The 2406-nt window shown below is 32.4% G+C and overlaps 1 protein-coding gene across 1 annotated transcript in view; it reads right to left on the bottom strand.

Annotated features, from left to right (window-relative positions):
• Window positions 1-1083: 1083 nt before the first annotated feature.
• Window positions 1084-2406, bottom strand: part of LOC117178031 (peptidylglycine alpha-hydroxylating monooxygenase) — a 13503-nt gene continuing 12180 nt past the window's right edge. The window contains exon 3 of the mRNA XM_033369230.1: window positions 1084-2166. Within this exon, the coding sequence (XP_033225121.1) occupies window positions 1492-2166 (675 nt within the window). The 3' untranslated portion in view covers window positions 1084-1491. The remainder of the gene's footprint in view (window positions 2167-2406) is intronic.

The raw sequence follows: 2406 nt of genomic DNA, 5'->3' as shown, positions 1-2406 counted from the left end.
TTTTGAAGTGAAAGTGGTGAAAAAAGCCTTTTTATGAATTAAAAGTGGTAAAAAAAACATTTTTTCATATTAAAAAATGGTTAAATGTTAATATTCGTGATTTATCCCGATTAGAAAAAAATTAATTCTCTTTGCGAAACTCACAGTCTTAAAAGAGGAAAATATGTTAGATATTTATTTCCTAACACGAAAAATAAGCAAATTTATAAATCCATTCTTAAAGCAATTTTTTAATATTATATTTTAAATGTTTTTGAAACAATAATTTCGAATTGAAAGTATCGGAAATTAAAATATATATATATATTAAATAATTTTGGACAATTGAAATTAAAATGTTAAAAATAGGGCAATGTCAAAACTATAAAAATTGAATATTTTAAGATTCGAATTTGGTAAATTGGTTCTTTTCAATTTCAGATGAATTGAAATTGTAATATTTATCATTAAAAGCGTTCAAAATTAAATAATAAAAAATTTAAAACTTCAATTTGAAGAATTTTAAATTTAACATTAAAAATGAACAAATTTCTACGAACTCTTTAAACTTTCAATTATTTTAATTAAATTTAAATCGCTTAAATACCAATTTTAAATTGATAATTATAATTTCCAAAATTCAACCAATTACATTTTAATTGTAAAAGTAGAACCTATGAAAGGGGAAAAAAATTATTTTGAATTTAAAAAGTAAATTCAGAACTCTAAATTGCAACCATTTAAACTTACCGAAATGATTCATTTACTGATGTAACAATTTCAGAATTATTATTAAAATTTTGAAAATTTCCAATGAAATATTTTTCCATTTGAAAAATAAATAATACAAAACATAATTGCTGTAATATGATTTCAGTTTTTTAAATAGTACAAATTTAAGCTTTTCAACTCCAAATTGCTTCAGGTTTACATAAAAATTTGAAAAATTCAAACCTAGGCTTTTGATATGAAATTTCGGAATATTTAATAACGAAATACTCCTGAAATTCTGAATAATTATTTGATATATGATATATTTTTAATAAGTATAATATCATTAGTAACAAAAATGATATTCAAAACGACTAGATAAATTTTTTTACTAAAAAATGCGATTCCTTTAAAAAAAATTGCTCTCATTTCCACCGTTCAAAAATCAAGAATTTTAAATATTGCGAGAAATATTGTGAACCTTTCAAAAAAATTTCTCTCCCGGCTCTCCCGGATGGGTGGCCACCTTGAAATTGAAAGAAAAAAAAATGCCGTCACTAGGATTCGAACCGCGCCCTTGCATTTATAAACTCAAAGCACTACTGCTTGACCCAAACGAGAGTTGAAAGACTCTCGCATGACGGTCCATGTAACCTGCATGGATTCTTTTAAAGCCGTTTTTCTTGAAAATGTCTGAAAGACGTCTATCATAACTTCACCATATTACACATTTCAAAATGAAAAAAAAAATTTCGAAAGGTGTGGGATCCCACTGTAAAGACGGTACTTAATTCAAAGAAATTAAGGCGTGGATGCTTCTTTATCAGGGATATTGACCAATTCCTTATCATTTTTCCAATAGTAACTGGGCGGACCAGCGCTGAAACAGTATTTCTGCTGTAGAGGTTCGCCATTTTCGACGTAATACATAAGATAAAAGTTGCACATTTCATCGTTGTTGGTGCCCCCGATGTAAGTCACCCTGTCTCGATTACTTATCATCGTACATCGCGCCGCCAGGGTGTCGTTTTGATTGATGGGACGTTTGTCGTGGATAGGATAGAACATCTGAGGTTTCATGGGATCCTTTTTCCCCAGCTCGATCCACTCGTTATTCGGTTTTTTCACGTAACCGGTAACGAGGTCTCCGAGAGAATGCGTGTGAGTTCGATACGCAAAGGGATGAATCGTTACATTCTCGCGTTGCACACAGGCGGTTTCCATGTGTTCTGTCGACCTGGCTGGAATTTCACCACCTGTACCGAGCAGATAAACTCCGGCAAGATTGGGCATGGGTTGTGTCGTGTAGTGGAGGAATATTCCGGAATCATCGGTACTGCCATCCTCGAAGGCTTCAATGTGCGCGTAATGAACCTGGAGGACGAGGTACTGAATTGGCGAATCTCCTCCGACTTTGAATCCTACGTTATTGGGTAGATTCAATTTTGGCGCGTCCCTCGCCCAGGCGTAGATAATCTGTTTGGATTATTAAGATTAGAGTTAATCAGTTGGGTGACAATCAGGATTTTCGTGGATTATCGATTAACGCTTGTGAAATTAATTTAAGTTATAGCTCAAAATAACGTCAAATGGAGACGTTTCGGATCTTCAGAAATACGAGGGTAGTTCAATAAGTCCTTAGAATGACCAATATATGGCGCGCGAATCGCTCCAAATCATCTGTTTTCAGTCAGCACCACTCCCGACTAGATATAT

The sequence above is a fragment of the Belonocnema kinseyi genome, chromosome 8 (genome assembly GCF_010883055.1).
Source record: "Belonocnema kinseyi isolate 2016_QV_RU_SX_M_011 chromosome 8, B_treatae_v1, whole genome shotgun sequence".
Lineage (NCBI taxonomy): Eukaryota > Metazoa > Arthropoda > Insecta > Hymenoptera > Cynipidae > Belonocnema > Belonocnema kinseyi.
The sequence above is the reverse complement of the archived record's forward strand: the minus strand, read 5'-3'. Positions and strand labels throughout refer to the sequence as shown.